Below are 15,314 nucleotides of genomic sequence, written 5' to 3' on the forward strand. Positions count from 1 at the left end.
AAAAATACAGTTATAGAAGTGCACAAACGTGGTTCCAGACACACCAAGCTTCAGCAGTAAGTGGCAGCCCCCTTCCAACAATCAGAAACCAAGTAACACCATTTGTAATCACGGGCATAGTCACCAAAAGTGGAACACCAGATTGAATTGAATATAACCATATTGGTAATATATGTAAACCGCAGATAGTTACCATCCCAGTGCTTGTTTTAAAACCTTAACACAAATACTTACAAAGATAATGGTTTCTAAGTCTGTTTGAATAGAGATATCATAATAAAATATTGACGGGTAATTGTGTCTGCGGTTTTAGTACATAAAAGACTGTTAAGTCTACATTGTTAAATTGTTTTAAATGCTGTAAAAAGTGAATGACTAGTTAATTACACAACACTTTTTAAACAAGAATTATCGCTTTTTGTTTGCAATCGACTAACTTAGTGACTAAATTACCAAGTGAAATGTTAAATCACATTAAATTTTATTCTCTGTTTCTCACCATTTTTCATTATCTTTTTTACAATGACTGGTGCCATTTGAAACTGCGTCTTCCATTGACCACCTCTCGATTGAGCATGAGTACAAACGAATACCAACCACTCCCATGCACTGATGCCATAACCAAACTATAATTAAAATTGTTTGATTTTGTGAATATTTACCATTTGTACTGAATGTACAAACTGAAACAACAGTAGTTTTTAAATTGTAATGTGGCGCAAAATCTATAAATGCATTGGCTGAATAACAGTATTGCTTTAACTGCTTTCCGTGTTATAATCACTTTGAAATACTTTAATAAGTAGCAGATGGAAGTGTCAATAGACAAACATTTTACAAGCACATATATTTAAAACCTTACTAAATAAATAAGCAAACACAAATGTTTTAGAGTTAAGGTAAAATAAATGTAAAAATGGCACATACATTACAAACATGACACCATAAGATTCCTCGTCCAAAGTTATCAACCACAACATCTAATAAAGCACCAAAACTTGAAACTTGATTGAATTTCCGTGCAGTCCAACCATCCACCCCTGTAAAATGTCCTTATATTAACTTATTATAATTGTGCATAGATTGAAAAACTGAAGGTAATAGAATGATCAGTCAATCATTTCTGACCTTATCCCCAGCGACTTTCAAATACTTTTTTGGTTGGGGGCAGGAGCACAACCGGGGTGGCATCATACATCCAATTGCAACATAACTATTAATTCTGATCTTTCATTTTCAAACAACAGGGAGAAAAGTGCACCTGCCCGGCAAACCATGAGATAGAAATATCTTGCCATTTGCTCAGCACAAGTTCAGAGAATAAAGAACAATGCATGTAGCAACATACATTCAAAACCTAAATGGGCATACCAACGAAAAATCTAAATTTGCGTATTGATACAACTGCTCCAATGTGATCTAAGTAAAGGTACCATCAAAGTTTTAAAATACGAAACAGATTTTGAAAAAAAATTAGTTCCAAACCGCAAATTTAACTCTGAAGTAAAAAAAAACTTGCCGTGGCGCAATGCATGGAAATTACCATAAGAAAAAATTTCACTCCATTTTGTTTGCTACTAGTTTCTAAAATACTTAAAAAAATTAAACTTTGATTTCTAACTTGGTATAATGAATGCTTCTTCTTTAAGAATATCTAAACCAATTGTAAAACATAGATGTTTTAATTTTCGATTGAACATATCTACATAATATGCTGACTCAGCAGTTTTTTCCTATTACTTTTTTATGTTAAAATGTTATTATGTCTTACTCTTACCTGCTGTATCATTTTCTTTAAAAAACGTCAGTTGTACGCATTGAATGTTAGGTTTAAAAAATTGCTGAGGCAGCATTATCTGGTATGCAGCTCGGTTTAATCAAGAAATTAAAAAATAATAAAGTTTAGTGCCAAGCATAATTTGTGAAATGCTGAGTTAGCATAATTTGTGAAAGCATAGCTACAACTTGCTTCACAAAAACAAACTTACCATCCAGTAAAACATTAAGAGTGTAAGCAACAAGAAAAGAGTAACTCTCCTCAATATTACACCATGACCAACATATTAAAATGAAGCGAACATAACCTGAAGAAACAAATAATTATAATGAATCATGTTCAATACCAACATAATATCACATACATTGATACATATATGACACAATTGTATCCATTTTCGCACAATTCAGTTTAAAGTACTAAAGCCATCATCAGTAAACACATATTTTTAAGATTGAATTCAAGTACTGTTGGTACTCTATCTACTGTTTTTAAAGAAGGTTTAATAAAATACTGCATATAAATATGTTTGAAACATTGTTTTGCACAACAGAAATCATATATTTACCAATAATATTTGGAATAAATAGGAGTGTCTTTAAACTTTTGTTCATCTTTTAGCTCAGTATACGTTGTATGCTGTATGACCTAACACCTAACCTGCAAAGGGTACTTAATAAAACTACGGTTTGCAAGCGGTTGCAAAAGGTTGAAGATATTTTGGTTATTTCGACCAGAAACACTACGCAGTCACATCCAATAGATGTCGAATGACCATACGAGTTTAACATACCAACTTTTGGTCTGATGCCCCAATGTTTTTTAAATTATGCTCAAAAAAACATTACGTGGTTGCCGATATTTTAGTTATTTGGATAACTCAAAAACGATTTAAGGTATCGGACCCGTTTGTTAAACTCGTATGGTCATTTGACATCTATTGGACGGGGCTACGTAGCTTTTCTGGTAGAAATAATAAAAATATCTGCAACTGCGCGCAAACATTCGCAACCTGTAGTTTTATAAGGAACCAACCTGCAAATACTTTCATTAAAAGAGCACTTTTTTTGGTTCTTGTATGCGGTAGATACTAAACTAACCATGTAAGCTATGGCATAATTTATTTCTCAAGCATATTCTTTTAAATATTTACCTTTTAGGCATATTCAGTTGTATTAGGCCTAAGAGTTAAATTTAACTTAAATATACAACAGAATATACCTTAGAGTTAAATATATAACAAATTATGCCTATAAGAGTACATGTTTTAGTATCTTCCCATTGTATCAGAGAAGAGTATTCTCTGCTGGTATGCTCATGCTGGTGTAAATGAAATATTCGACTCTGGGGGATTCCCGAATTAAACCAAGGTAATCATAATACATAGTTTACAGAGCAGCAGATTTTAACAGCCATTTTTGATACTTCAGTGATGACACGATGATAATTTTATTTGGTCCGAACTTCTGCGCATGCGTACAGTAGCGTCCGGCCTAGACATATCAGGACACCGACACCGTGTATCTATCAGCACCGTTCCATTATGTATCACTTAGGCAAGACAATAAATATATTGCTCCGATGAATACCAAATTGCGAATGTGGTGTAAGCTTGTGGAAAAGCGGGCACTTTCGCTGCACTGCCATGCGAGGACAAATGAGTTTTATTGAGGTGACGCAAATGCACGTCTGGCTGCGATATGGTCGTGGAGTAGTTAGACTCCGGCGATGACAGAATTGCGGCAGGAGTTTACCACAAACTAACTTGTAAGCAAGATGTGTGTACATCTAATCCACAGTTAAATTTAGTATGTTTATTAACTGATGCAAAACAGTATAGGGTTCCGCTATAGAAATATTTTGTGAAAAATGAACGATTCAACATAGTGTGTGACGTCAGACTGTGGCTGGTAGAAGAGTATTTGGTCACGTGGTAAGCCGTAATGCTGACATGATGATATAAGAGACTAAAAGAATAAAATAATAAAAAAACGGGAATGTGAGAAGAAACCTGTCGTTTGGAATATTTAAATAAAATCCAATCATAGTCTTAATACTGATGTGAGGGGGCAAGAAAAAGGCCACCACGTCACGTTACTAGAATAATAACGCAGTGAAAATCCAAGAATAAACGGAACTTAAAAGGGTATCTTGGCAACGCTGCTGAGAACATCATGGAACAAAGTAAGACCGCTAGACAGCGGTAAAGTCACCAGCTTGTATCTTGCACATGATCTTTTATCTGAAATGCTTAGATTCCTTGACAGACCTTACCCGTGATGTGTCACGATGTAGTCGAGTGTTGTCGCGTCTTAGTAACTTAACCTCTTCTACCAACGCTGCTTTAGATTCTTGCTCCTGAACTTGCACATTACGTTAGACACTGTGCACTAAACATGATGATCGAAAGTTACCTTACCTTCTTCAGTTTATCCTGGAGTAACCTCATTTCATACTCAATACGTTCAAGTCGTTGCTCTGCACCACTTTTAACATCAGGACAGATTGATGAGGGATCAATAGACTTTTGTGGCGTCATATTCGGGTGGAAAGTAGCGGGTGATGATGAAGGTGTGGGGGGTTCCCGTTTCCGAAGTAAATTTACGGGATCACCCTGGTTCCTCCGATACTCATGATCATATAAATATTCCTTTAAGTAACAATAAATATATATACACTGATCCTGCCATTATATAAATCTCATAAAGCTGTTTGGCAATATTACATACCGATGTTCAGGTCACCTTTATCACGGTATAAAAACTAATGTTATTACACACATTATCTGTTGTTTAACTTACCACTGACATTGTGCGGTTATCTGACCGAAATAACTCCTTTGTGACATCATCATTGACACCAAGTTCGTTCAGCGTTCCCATGGAAACCGACCTTATGCTCGATGCCTCGAACACTGTAATTGTAACAAGAATCAAGATATTGCTAAAGTTGAAACCAACAACATCTGTCTTACCCTCAGCAGCTCGTGCAGCATCTAGTATCGTGTCCCAGTCTGATGTATCGGGTAGTGGTAGCATGGAAGTGTCATCTAGTGCAGTTCAATGTTAATAGGTAAATAAATTTATTAAATTATATGATAAACTTACGTGGATTTAGTCGAGAATCAATAGAGTGGTGAAGGTTGTTCTCCCTAAAGAATAAAACAATTGAATTGGAGCAGAAAAAATTAAGAAAAATATAATAGTTTTATAAATTATACCATAGTTTCTAGGTATTAACATGCAACACTGGGGGACATTAACACAACATGTAACACTTTAAGATACATGTAAATTACTGATTTAATCGTAAAGTTCAGCATTAGGACATACATAAATGAATATCCCGTTCATTGGCACACATATATAACATAACTTGACATTTGAATTTTACCTTGTTCTATCAGATGATCGCGCTGCACACAAACTTTCATCAGAAACCGTGCGATGCAAAGATCTGTGTTAATACATAACTTATGACCATATGGACGGTTAATAAAAAAAAGCAAAATATTTAATATCAAGCACTGCGTACTACCTTATAGATAACGTTGTGTTGAGTCTTCCATTATGAGATGGAGAAAGAGTTTGTTTTGGTGAGGCACGTTGACTTAATGTTCGAGCAGGAGATTTACGATGATTGGTATTCTAATATACAATATTTGTTATATTGTACGATAATTGCTAGATTTCAATCGGAATTTAATGAAGTGGACTTTGGAAGCTGATTAATATGTTAAGTTTACTGGAACGCAGTATCAATAGTTGTACAGCATTTTAAAGGCAGATTGTAATATAAATTTATTTGTTTGTTTTTATCTGAATTAGCCTATAGTTAGAAACACTCTAAATATTCAAAAGCCAATCATGTGGTTCAAATTTTAGCCTGTTGTCACCAAATATAAGAAACATTTTACAATACACATATAATGATATTGTTACGAGTTTCATCTTACATGTTTGGTGGGACTTTCAACAGTGATCAACTTTATTAAGGAGTTTTGAACATCTCGGCTTTCTGGTGTGGAAGGCGAATCGCGGTCACGAGATTTTAAACGAGAAGCAACAACATGCATGTCGCTTGCTCTCCTGTTTCAATAATGTGGTTGAACATACCACAATTAATATTAACTTTTCTGCCACTATTGCTGCTACACATAATTATAAATACTATTATTATATTTACAAATTATGAATATTCTTATATTATGTACAGATTTTTTACCTTCAAATTTAAATGAATACATAATTTATATTAATCCAATGTTTATAGACTTTTTAAACAACAACACTATCTTTTTATACTAGAAAATAGGTTGTTAGAAAGTTATTTAAATTAATTATAATGAAACCGGGAGGTAAAAAATAATAAACCGTATATGTGTGAACAGTGCAACAAACCTTTTCGATCGAGGACTATTCCTTGATCCACTACGGGTACCCATAGCAACAGAAGTTCTCCACTTGATGGGCGTAGAGAGCACAGAGTCATATGACTGAGAGTGGTAGTGTTGCGCGTTTCTACTGAAAATCAAACTTTTTTTTATTGGTCTGAGGGATTTAACAAACCTAACTTACCTTGAAGTTTCAGCTTTTATCGGACTTGGTGTTGCTTGATAAGAATAAGTTGATCGTGACTTTATATGATCATCTGTATTAACATATAAAAGTAAATATAAGGAGAAAATTTATTAATTTATTTGGATGATTCTACAGTAGGCTTATTATAAAAGGACATATACATAATATTAGTAACTGCAATAAATTCCGTAAAGCTAACCATGATTTGATGACACTAAAGTTGAGCGATTCTACTTAATAATAAAAGACAGTCGGGACAGGTGTTACAAAATATGTAACAGACATATTCTCTTTTATTCAAACATAATGTATACTGATATTAAATATAATAGTTACCAGTTCCAGCAATATAAACTTTTAATCCATGATTTACTTCACTGGAAGGCGTGCAATCAACAGAATACGAATGATTCAATGATTTCCGACTAAGTTCTGAAGAAATAGGAATATTTTTATTGTGTAGAGAGGATTTAATTGGTAATGGTTTATAAATTTAATAAAACCTCAAAGTAGTGGAATGAAGTTGATTTATTGTGAAAAATCACAAAAAAGTTTAAAACTTTGTGACTTTTGACTTCATAGGACATAAGACATACAGTTTAGACTCTTAGAATAAAATAGTTTAAAACTAACATAACACACTTGAAACAAGTTTTATTTTGTTTTGTATTTCTAACAGTTTTGAGGTAAAATTGGTGATTGAATATTTGTCATTACATCAAGAAGCGGACGAATTAAATTAGTTTTATTTCATTCACTGCAGTCTGTAATGTTGTTTTAGTGAATAAACACACTGGATGTCATAACTTAAACCAGCACAAATATCTTACCTGTTGGCAATCTTGAGGATTTACTATTCCAGTTTACTTTGATTGGGGCTTTTCTACACTTGTTTGTGTACACAGATGTGCTCCGTGCCATCGTAGAATTACTTGACATTTTGTTGTTGCTTGAATTTTGATTAAGATGTGATTGTGAATGTAAACCGTCCCAATCACTATGGGACAACTCATGTAACGTGTTACTGAAAATTTTATTTATTTAAATATAAAAAAAATCAAAAAAGCTAAAAAATTGCTCTAAAGCAGTGGTTCTCAACCTAACAGCCGTTCTTGTAGGTTGTAGCAGATAAATTGTTAGACACCAAGGTTATTTAGGTGTTGCACGGCCAACTTATTTACTTAGGTTTGCAAAATTAACAGTAAATAAAGTAATAGCATGATTTTTGGGCACTAAACCTACGAAATAAAAGTTGGTTCACATGTAGAAAAAGATACAAATAGAAAAAATCCAACAACCTTACAAAAAAATAGAAAGTATAAATATCTTGAAAAAAAAGATTACTTGGCAATGGGCGTGGTAGTTGGTGTGCAACTCAGTGTACTTGAATATGACGAATTATTGTTGCTGTTTAGTCCACTATCAGATGAAATGCTGTTTGATGGATTTTGGGAAGTTCCTTGGTTTGCTGACATTAATAAATGCGGTGAGTATTTATTACATATATTTTTTCACATTATAAGACCTAAGATCTATGTGTTTGCCCATTACCCCAACACCCAGGTTACAACAAATAATTTGTTTATCTTACTTTTAAAGTTTTCGCTCCAATCTATATCTGCACCGCTCTGACTGCTAATGTTGCTTGAGGTTGATTTAGTGCTTGACATTGTGTTTGTGGTGCTCGATAAACTGTTTCCATCACTCTGTTTTAAAGTCGTGATTATTACTCCAGATTTAAATTCAACAAGAATCAAACATGATATTTAATTCTTCACACTATGTAACTATTAAGTATAATTTCGGAATTAATTTTAGAAAACTAGAAATGCATAAACGTGAGCAATTTGTTTCAAGTAAATTTACCTTTTAAGCAGCACATAATATAAGTACTTTAATATATATATTAATTTTTGAGGCAAAGACACACTGACACATATATCATACAAATAAAAATTACTTTTGGATGTTTGTATGAATGTGTCTGATTCAACACAGCAAGTCTGGTTGCCGTTGCCACCAGGGTGGTTTTTGTGTCAATAGTAGTTGCTTGTTTAATTTTGGAAAGTTTTGATTTTCCACGACTTTTTGTTGATGGTTCTGCATGAAAAGGTTCTGAAATTAAGATATTAGAAAAAAACAAAACAAACAACAATATACCTGATGCTGCTTGTTTTGGCGAACTATCATTTGCTCTGTAAATAAAATAGATTTTTAAATGTAGTCATAATACAAGAACAACTACACACGTTTGTATTCCATTCGAAGAATCTGGCCTTGATTTATGTTGTTGTTCAACAGGTGTGGCAGGCATGGGAACTTTTCTCACATCTAACACTGGATACAGGTGGTACAGCTCCATGCTACACCTGTGGTTGGTCACTCTGGTAAATAAATTCATACAAAGCTATATAGAGCACATACTTGCGAGGTGTGCCATCATCATTGGGTGGAATAGCCACCACTTTAACATGCTGCGTTGTTCGAAGAAGATCCAATAATTCTTCATGAGTCATGGTGGCTACAGCGACCTTGCATACCTATACACATGTACATATTTACTTGCCTTAGTGCTGTATCTTATATTTTAATTGTTGCGAAGAAACTTTTTAGTTCCTGCCCCACCCAAGCCCATCATATAAATGAGATATTTATTTCTGGTATAATTGCCTAGATTTAAACTAATAAAATTTAGTGTCCTCAACTGAATCGACATAAATTAAAACAAAACAAAGTTTAAAACACCTCAACCAATCTGCTGCTTTGTCTCAACCCATCTTGATAAGCATAACCACTCTGTTCAACTTCCATTATAATTCCTTCATAGTTGACGTGGAATCCAAGTTCACCTTTCATGTTACGACGTAACTGACGATAAACTGTCTCACACCCTTTCGTGAACTTCTCAAGTCTGAAATAAATTAAAACCACAGTTGGTGAATAATCCGTAAATATTTATCTAAATTTGATAATCCTGGTTCATTAGGTGATACCTGATGATGATTTCATCCCGTGCATCAATATCTTCCGTGTGCAAAGATATCCTCTCTCCTCTTCCGTAATAAATATAAAGATCACGTTTTATTCCTCGAATTTGCTCGGGAGTAGGAAGAGGAACGGTCCACCCGAGGATGGCTTGACACGGGATGCTGAAGATGAGTTTCCTTGACGATATCTCGATTATTGTGAGAACACAATCACTCAATCCCATGATGCAGTTCACCTGGTTTTTCTCGTGCATACTGGACAATGAACTGTGAATGTTGGTGTATATTCATTAGCATACAATGATATCAGAATTACTTGTTGACTAATATCTATTTTTTAAACAGCAGTTTCACAAATGATAGTATTATATAAGCTTGTGAATTCAAGGCAAAAAGATTTGGCTAAAAGAAAAATAACATTTACCTTTATGGTAGTTTAATAGTGTCTGTAGTAATATAATATAGGTTAGTGTATTATGTCATTTTATGATTTAAGAACAAATAATATGCCATAAACACCCACCCTTACGATCAACCAAACACCTACTTTACCTGTAATCATCCACACTAAGTTGCCAAGTCAGCGCACCATGACTCAGCACTTCAGGCATCGGACGAGATTTTTGTTTATCTTTGTTATCTCGCATTCGACGCAGAGCAAAAAATGAGAACTTTGGATTTACTTCTAATCCACTTTGTGTAAGATTAGTGGTGGCAAGATCACGTAAATATTCTTGACGTGTATTCATTGCCAATGACTGAATAAAACATTTGTGTTGAATTAGAAACCTAACTCATGAGTCATGATATTAAGACTTTATTTTAAAACTCCTGTATGTACACGTCACAAAAGGTAATTTTATTAAATCATGCTCTTGGCTGAAGTAAAAAAAGAGATACTTATAAAATAAGGGCATGTATAGCATTATATAAATATGACAGAAAAGTACCTTAAACTTTCCAGCTGAATGAGCCGTGTTCTCTCCATTGATTAACTTAGTAAGGAGAAACTCCCTAAATGTTGATGTATTGGGAAACATTGAATCTTCAGGAATGGGAGGTCCAAATCGTGGAATGTTCCTTGCTCTTGTTACTGCGATCCTGTCAAATACCAACATCAATTTGTTGTGTCCTAATTTTATTTGAACGAACATGAATACAAAATGGATCGACTGTGATTTAAACAGCTGCAAAATGACTTTTTATCATATTTCTAATTTAGCGCAAATTTTGTTGGAACTATAAGCATGCGACAAATATGGTGGACAGACATAAGCACAGCATGGAATTTAAATGGTTAGATAACAATGATGTAGATCTGATTGTACACATAGATTTTAATCAACCTGATGAACTATTAAAGCTTATCAGAGCAACAAAGACAAAGTTCACCTGTAACAAGTGTCTTTGGTACATGGTTGATATACACGAACAATGATGAATACATGTTGGAAATGTGATCGAATAAACTTTGGATTGAAGGGTTGCGAACCGGGTTCTTGGAATATGATGGTAACGATGTCGTTTCCAATGTGACGTTTTCGTAGTAACTGTAATAGGGGTAATTGTTCAAATATTGGAGTATGCACCAGCCATGTAAGTATGTACAAGGGAACTTTATTTTTTACACTTTATCGTAATTTTACAATTGTCTTCCTGTACATGACTGCAATAAAAGCAATATATTAACTATTTGTCAGCAATTGACCAGCTCCATCAAACATTTTTCAGCAAAGACATTTAATTTGTATAAATATATTCTACCTGTTGTCTATTGTTTGGTGTAAATGGCAACATAGTAGAAACATGAAACAGTATTTTGTTGCCACGAAACTCGGTGTACACAGATTCAGTTCCTGTTGAGTCAGCTGTGACATCATAATACAAACCAATATGATTAATAAAATCAAGTGATATCTATTTAATAATTGGTAATGTGAATTTACACCAACTATATCTACAACATGGAAAAACATACTTTTTACATCTAGGCCACCACGGAAACGATTGAAACCGCTCAACTTTATTTTGTCACCAAGTAACTCAAGAAATTGGTCGAATGCTGGGCTTCCATGTTCATTGTTGTACATATCCTCCTCTGTTACTTGGCCAGCTCCACAATATAAAACACCAATCTTATACGAGTCATGCACCTGCATATTATCCTTAGTAACTTAGATACGGAACAGTTGTACAGAACTAGAAATATACAATATATTATAATCACCATATATTCATGCTATATGAATAGCAGTATCTTACTGATAGGTATACAAGCAATAATTAAACTAAATTTCAGTACACAATCCACACTATTGATCTGTTACACATTTTCAGCAAACCCATTGATAAATTATGTAAACAAAAACTTACATTCTGTTCATCAACTTTCATTATCTGGTCATGAACTTTTGGAATAGGCATTGCTACTTTAAGACAAGATAAGTTGATTTCTGGACAAAGATATTCAAGAACTTCTTTGGCGTGAAATCCCTTGGTTGGTTTCGATGTTGAAGGAAAAACTACATCTTCCACAATGGAACCACGAAGGGTGCATAACTAGAATATTAAAACTAGAGCATCAGCCTAATTTAGATTAAGTATTTTATTGTTTCGTGCCTTATACGCTTGGTCTTAAAAACTTCTTGGCAAGGAAAAACATTTAAAGTTAGAGTTGTCTATTTTAAACTTGAATTGGATTAAACTCTCCTTAAATACCACAGCCAAGTCAGAGGACCTATATCTGCCACATTGTTTATAGAATGAAATGAGTTGGTTGTGGAGTTTGGTGTGGTCTCATACTAACCTCACATGTTCGAATAATTACTCGATATTGATAAACAGCATTTGAACTTCCAGCTAATGTTTCATCAAGTTTTTCACGTCTCAAGCTGATCACAATAGGACCATACTTTTCATCAATACCGCACAAGTTTTGGTGATCTGAAAAGTTGAACTGATATAAATAAAAAACAAGCAATATAGAGGACAGGAGAGACCATACGTCTGCTGCGCCTACGTAACAATACATGATACGTCAGCAACAGGAAGTTAATGATGCATCCTGCTTAGCACTACTAATCTATCAGTGACACATATATCTGTCTTCATGCAAACCTTTCTCATAGAAGTATGTCCGATAATACTCGGCTCCATCGTCCACATGTTCAATTCCAAAGCTAACACAACCACTAGGGGGAGATTTAGGAGGGAGTAAACTTTCACTGCTACCACGTTCAACGATGGAAAGGTAAGTGTGGTTGGTGAGAACATTCCTTGCTTGTGTAGATGTTGCTTCACTATCATTACATACCTATGGAAATGGATAACTAGTTAAGTTATACTGGTTACTGACTTCTAGTTGGCATAGGAAAAAGGACTTAAATTTAACTAGCAATTACAAATTACCTACATCAAACCAGCTGTTTGCAATGAACACAACTTACTTGCACAGACACGTTAGCAAGGTGAGAATTTGAATTTAAACCATAACCTGATATGGTGAGTTGTCGGTCAATTTCACCACCTACTTCATTGCTAAAGAATGGACAACTAGAAACAGATCAATGTTTAATGAAACCACAATATAAATGCGGTATGCCACTTACCATTCAACCATATCATTAGACTTATCATCAATATGTTCATCTTGTTCAAAGGAAAGGTCCTCACTGGAACCTCCCACACTTGAGGCTTTGCTACCCAAGCTATCACTGCTGGCTGCAGTGGAATAAAATGTTCAGGATTTTATTTTAATTGAAACATATTTCAACCAACCTGCCAATGCAGCTGCTTTACTTGCACCAGTAGTTGTGTTTTTTCTTTTCAAAGTGTCGGCTGCTTTTAAAACATCTCTAAAGGAAAATAACATACTCTGCCAATCATAGTGCGCGAATCGATGCCTTCTTCTATGTTCGTCTTCAAAACTAAGTTCTGCAAAAAATCGTAGTTTCTAGATATAATAGTTCATTTAAATGAAATTCGTAAGCATGTGATGAAAGTTTTAAAACGAGCTTTTGTCAATCTTGGTCCATAACGCCAAACCTGAATGCTTATAATGTCTTCAAGGAGAAAAGGGTGCATGGGAACACATTCAGTTTTAGTCAAAAAACAGCACTAATCAAGATTATAAAAACACTTGATTTAGAGTCAAACACTGCTCATAAAGACCACACAAGACAACAAGTTTTGTTAAGTTTACAGTGTAACTGCAGTACAAACTAACCCTGTCTAACTGAATAATCGCGTTCTAAACTTTTGATACTATCAAGTAACACAGTGTGATCGGGTACATCAGATTTTGAACGGAGCTTCTCCTTACGACGACGTTGAGTTCTTGGACTTGAACCAGCACTGTTAACTGGACTTATTTTCTTTGAATCACTGTGATGCTGGGAATGAAATGTAATTGGTATAGCATTAATAAGTATTTTTTCAATTACTAAAAACTTGGACAAGTTTGGGTAAAAATTACTTGCATAAATAAAATGCATAAAAGAGACAGAGAAGTTTGGTTATACATCAGGAAAATATAGCTCCTTGAATTAGAGTTCTGAGCTAGTAACCATTGTAGTGCAAATAACATTTATTGATATCAGATGGGCATAAATCCTAACCAGTTTAACGAAGCTATTAACAAGTCTATGCAATATATTAATGCAAATTACCTTTTTTATTTGGTGTTTTGTGCTTGAAGGTAGACTACTACTGGGTTGACTATGATATACTTTCTTTATTCGAGCTTTGTCTGAATACCCATTTTCATGAGTTATTGTCACTTTGTCCAGAGAGGATGCACTACCGTAATTCCTTCCAGCTTGAGCTCCAATAGTGGTGGTATCAGTGATAGCATCATAACTGAGCGATAATAGATTTGTTGTGATTCTTCCACCTGCTCTTGCATCACTATTTGAACGTTGACGCTGAAGTGAAGGAGCATTCTGTCTCTTTGGTGTTTGTTTTTCACCGATTGAATGATCATTAGCAATATCTTCATCTCTATGTCTAATGTTAGGGACTGTATACGATGTGCTCATGGTGGGACTTTTATCTTCATTACTTGATGAATTTAGTTTCTAAATTTCAAATTACCAAATTTAACATTCAATACATTGACACAGGGTGTGAAATAATAAAACTAAATAAAAACACTTGAAAAAATTACTAAAACCATGTACGAACCTTATTCTTCGAAACAACTTGATAGAGATGACTATGCATACGTGGACTATCAGGGCGTATGGCATTCTTCGAATATTCGTTTTTATTAGAATTTAATTTTGATGCTGCACTTTTTTCATCAGATAAAATATCTTTTTGTTTAATGTCATTGGCAGAAGAAAAGTCAGATGAAAGTAAAGTTCCATCTGAACTTGATCGGGAACTTGAGGTAGATGGTGGTGGGTAAGTTGAGGAAAAATTTTCACCAGATGTTGACTTTGACCTTAGACTGGAAGACTTTTGTTTTTCATCGTGTCTATAAGGCAGTGTGTAGCTTAATCTTATATCAGAGTCTATAGACTTTTTCGCCGAAGTGGTAGGTCGAGGCTTTAACCACACACCTCCATATTTACTTGAAGATAGGACTGGTGTGGTTGGTTGGGACCAAACTGAACTAGTACTTGTGTTTGATTCTCTTTTATCTGGACTTCCCGAGTGTCTCTTCACATCTGACCTAACAGATGTTTGGTACCTGGTCTGTGGTAGATCACCATTAGGAAGAACCATGCTGTTGTAAAACTGCCGAGCATGCTGAGCCTTCTTCCTCACTAATGTCAACACTTCATCAGCAGATTCCTTGTGAGAGGTTGGTGAGGCTGGCCCTCTAGGTCGAGAAGTACTCGGAGTTGCAGTTGAAATAAAAGTTGAATGGTTTGCCATGTTTGTGTTTTAAACTATTTCCATGTACATTATAAACAAGAGTAGTGCAAATCACTTAGGATGAATATTAACCAAATTTGTCCTGCAATC

The 15,314-nt window shown here is 34.5% G+C and overlaps 2 protein-coding genes across 7 annotated transcripts in view; both read right to left on the reverse strand.

Annotated features, from left to right (window-relative positions):
* Positions 1–2,953, reverse strand: part of LOC113474121 — a 4,957-nt gene extending 2,004 nt beyond the window's left edge. Inside the window, exons 1-6 of the mRNA XM_026833795.1 lie at positions 2,813–2,953; positions 2,346–2,437; positions 1,989–2,084; positions 928–1,040; positions 500–626; positions 32–216 (exon numbers count right to left, since the gene is read on the reverse strand). Coding sequence (XP_026689596.1) covers positions 32–216; positions 500–626; positions 928–1,040; positions 1,989–2,084; positions 2,346–2,391 — 567 coding nt within the window. The 5' untranslated portion in view covers positions 2,392–2,437; positions 2,813–2,953. The remainder of the gene's footprint in view (positions 1–31; positions 217–499; positions 627–927; positions 1,041–1,988; positions 2,085–2,345; positions 2,438–2,812) is intronic.
* A 618-nt stretch (positions 2,954–3,571) lies between these two features.
* LOC100184043 (signal-induced proliferation-associated 1-like protein 1) lies at positions 3,572–15,314 on the reverse strand. Of its 6 annotated transcripts, none has more exons than XM_009859681.3 (34): positions 14,526–15,314; positions 14,012–14,419; positions 13,570–13,735; positions 13,122–13,277; positions 12,953–13,064; positions 12,791–12,896; positions 12,462–12,657; positions 12,151–12,287; positions 11,718–11,903; positions 11,323–11,497; positions 11,109–11,212; positions 10,737–10,894; positions 10,295–10,445; positions 9,897–10,102; positions 9,351–9,611; positions 9,103–9,268; positions 8,782–8,897; positions 8,607–8,726; positions 8,518–8,552; positions 8,318–8,457; positions 7,949–8,063; positions 7,702–7,825; positions 7,188–7,381; positions 6,694–6,789; positions 6,355–6,427; positions 6,178–6,300; positions 5,733–5,865; positions 5,315–5,424; positions 5,171–5,233; positions 4,885–4,928; positions 4,752–4,826; positions 4,579–4,691; positions 4,197–4,427; positions 3,572–4,135 (listed from the first exon to the last, which is right to left on the reverse strand). In XM_009859681.3, the coding sequence occupies exons 1-34, from the start codon at positions 15,222–15,224 to the stop codon at positions 4,016–4,018; spliced, it is 5,412 nt and encodes a 1,803-aa protein (XP_009857983.1). In that variant the 5' UTR covers positions 15,225–15,314; the 3' UTR covers positions 3,572–4,015. The 6 variants fall into 6 exon arrangements, with proteins under 6 accessions (XP_009857983.1, XP_026689592.1, XP_026689591.1 ...); XM_026833791.1 differs by having other exon boundaries at positions 7,188–7,306; positions 8,318–8,472; XM_026833790.1 differs by having other exon boundaries at positions 7,188–7,354; positions 8,318–8,472.

Source organism: Ciona intestinalis, chromosome 3 (genome assembly GCF_000224145.3).
Source record: "Ciona intestinalis chromosome 3, KH, whole genome shotgun sequence".
Lineage (NCBI taxonomy): Eukaryota > Metazoa > Chordata > Ascidiacea > Phlebobranchia > Cionidae > Ciona > Ciona intestinalis.